Here is a 2,364-nt window from a genome sequence, read left to right on the forward strand (position 1 = left end):
TCTTCCTACCTGTAATCTCTTCGATGTGATATAGAGCTAACATGAAATAGTCCATCTGTTTTAGTTGACACTAAAGACACCCAGTCTGGAAGAAAACTACTGAAGTCAGTGACCTCTTAGGTCTCCTTCTGGTTCTAATGTTAAAAGAAAAACAAAACAAAACAAAACAAAACACTGCCCTTACTACACTATAACATTTATGTCATGTGGCCTGATGATAATTGATCTGACAAAAAAAATCTCCAGCTTTTTTTTTTAGTTCTAAAGCAACTTTTATGAACAGTACCACAATTATGTTTCTTCCTTTCTGCTAGAATGCCAGAACAGACCATCCTTGGGTTGAATTATTGTATAACCCTTTACTTGTTGGAAAAGAAAAATTTTAGAAAAATACTGATAGAAAAAATAAAGGAAAAGACTAGGAATTGGCTGTAATTCTGTTCCTCAGAAATAACCATTTTCAACACCTCAGTGTATATTCTTCCAGTGTGTTTAATTTTTTAAGAATGAGAAGAAAGGAGTCTCTGGAGTCAAGTTTCACATGAAAGGGAATGCTGTGTGCCTAGAGCTCGGGGACATTTGAGAAGAAGTATAAGGCACATATGTTTTCCCTGGCTTAGAAGAGACCAAATAAACCATAAACAATGTAGTGCTTGGGGTCATGAACAGTTTATCTTCCCTTTTATTTAATTGGAGTGTCAAGGCAAGGGCATCTAAGTTCAATAGTGATAAGTTAAATTCCTAGTGAGCTGAGGCATTCCTTCCTTGCTTGCTAAGGAAAGAATCTTTGGTACCTTTATGTTTGTATTGATAGGCTTGAAAACCAAGAATGGGAATGGATCCAAAAGGCCACTGGATCCAAATTCTCCTCCTAGGAAAATTATGTCTGATGTGATTACAGTACTGGGCATTTCTTAAAAAGCTATTCTTAATGTAAATTCCATAAGTTCTCTTAGTTCGATATGAAATTCTTCTCATTGTCAAATAGTCTGAGTCTGTGTTAATTTCAATCTATTTAAGCCTGTTTCCTCCTACATGTCTTCTGTGGAGATGACTAATGAGAACTTTCAGTACCTGAAGCTAGTAAGTCTTTCCTCAGCCTTTTCCTCACAAGGCTACTTAGGCTAAACTACATGAAATGGCCCATATTTTTTACCTATAAAAATAGCAATTTCACACATTTCAACCTAATAAATAATACTAACTCTTTCTTCTTTCAGAGGTTCTTTATTCCTGATCTTTTGACAATCCAGGAGTTCTTCCCCCTCAGGACCTTTTCCAATGTTCCCATAGCCTTCTTAGAATATAGTGATCCATATGTGTATACTGGTGAGAGAATAATTGCTAATATTAGAGGGCTGATACATAAATAATTAACCATTTCTACCTTTAAAAATGTCACTTCAAGGGGTGGAGGGGGATGTCACTTCAAAACATAGGTATAAACGCATATATACATTATGTATATTATTTTCATGTGATATAATTTATAATTTTACAAGTTAGAGACATACTAATGTGGGAAAACCTAGGTTAATGCATATACACATGGGTCTAGAGCTAGAAGTGGCATGAGAAAAAAAAAAAGATATTATCAAAGAAGTCAACAAAGTTGTGAAATTCTCCCGAACAACTGTACTGGTTTCTACTACTTCAATACTTCATAACCAAAAAGATTCAATATGCTTTTTTTGTTTTTATTTCCTTCTCACATTTAGCTCAACTATAAATTTCCAGCAATAGTGCACATGGCACATCAAAAACCCAGACCTGCTCTGGAGAAGGTCACTCCACTAAAAAGGATCTACATTATTCAACAGCCTCGAAAATGTTAATCTGGATTGTAAAACACAGCCATCTGGCCAACTGCCTTGAACATCTGACAGCTTAGCAAAAAGGGCTGAAACTTTCCATGGGCCTTGTGCTCTGGCTCGGTAAATAAAACAGCTTTTGTATCTTCTCTTTTGACTTTAGATAATAAAGCATCTGAAATTGCAAACCTAATGCATTCTTGGGCCTTGCTTTGGTCCAGGTAAAGATCCCATTGATATTTACATAAGTAATTCTGTTGAATAGGTAGAGAATCCAGAATAGTTGACTATTCCACCCTACCTTCCTGGACAAGCTCTCTTCATCTTGATGCTGATTCCAAGTTATTCCACCCACAATGAGTTCCCCTTGACAGCAAAGGTTAGAAAGGAGTACACTGAATTTTGCAAAGGCCAATATTCTATGCAGACATGAGGCGTTTTTCTCAGTGTTTTTGTCTTAAGATGCTCAAGTTTTCACTTGAGGTGAAATGTTTTTTCCAGTTTCACACATAAATACAGTTTGTTTTGAAAGTTTAATGAGAGAAAATGAAAA

At 35.7% G+C, this 2,364-nt stretch overlaps 1 protein-coding gene across 1 annotated transcript in view; it reads left to right on the top strand.

Annotated features, from left to right (window-relative positions):
- DAPL1 (death associated protein like 1) overlaps positions 1 to 2,004 on the top strand; it is a 17,732-nt gene extending 15,728 nt beyond the window's left edge. The window contains exon 4 of the mRNA XM_039855572.1: positions 1,719 to 2,004. Coding sequence (XP_039711506.1) covers positions 1,719 to 1,835 — 117 coding nt within the window. The 3' untranslated portion in view covers positions 1,836 to 2,004. The remainder of the gene's footprint in view (positions 1 to 1,718) is intronic.
- Positions 2,005 to 2,364: the final 360 nt, after the last annotated feature.

This window comes from Pteropus medius, unplaced genomic scaffold (genome assembly GCF_902729225.1).
Source record: "Pteropus medius unplaced genomic scaffold, Ma_sr-lr_union100, whole genome shotgun sequence".
In the NCBI taxonomy this organism is placed as follows: domain Eukaryota; kingdom Metazoa; phylum Chordata; class Mammalia; order Chiroptera; family Pteropodidae; genus Pteropus; species Pteropus medius.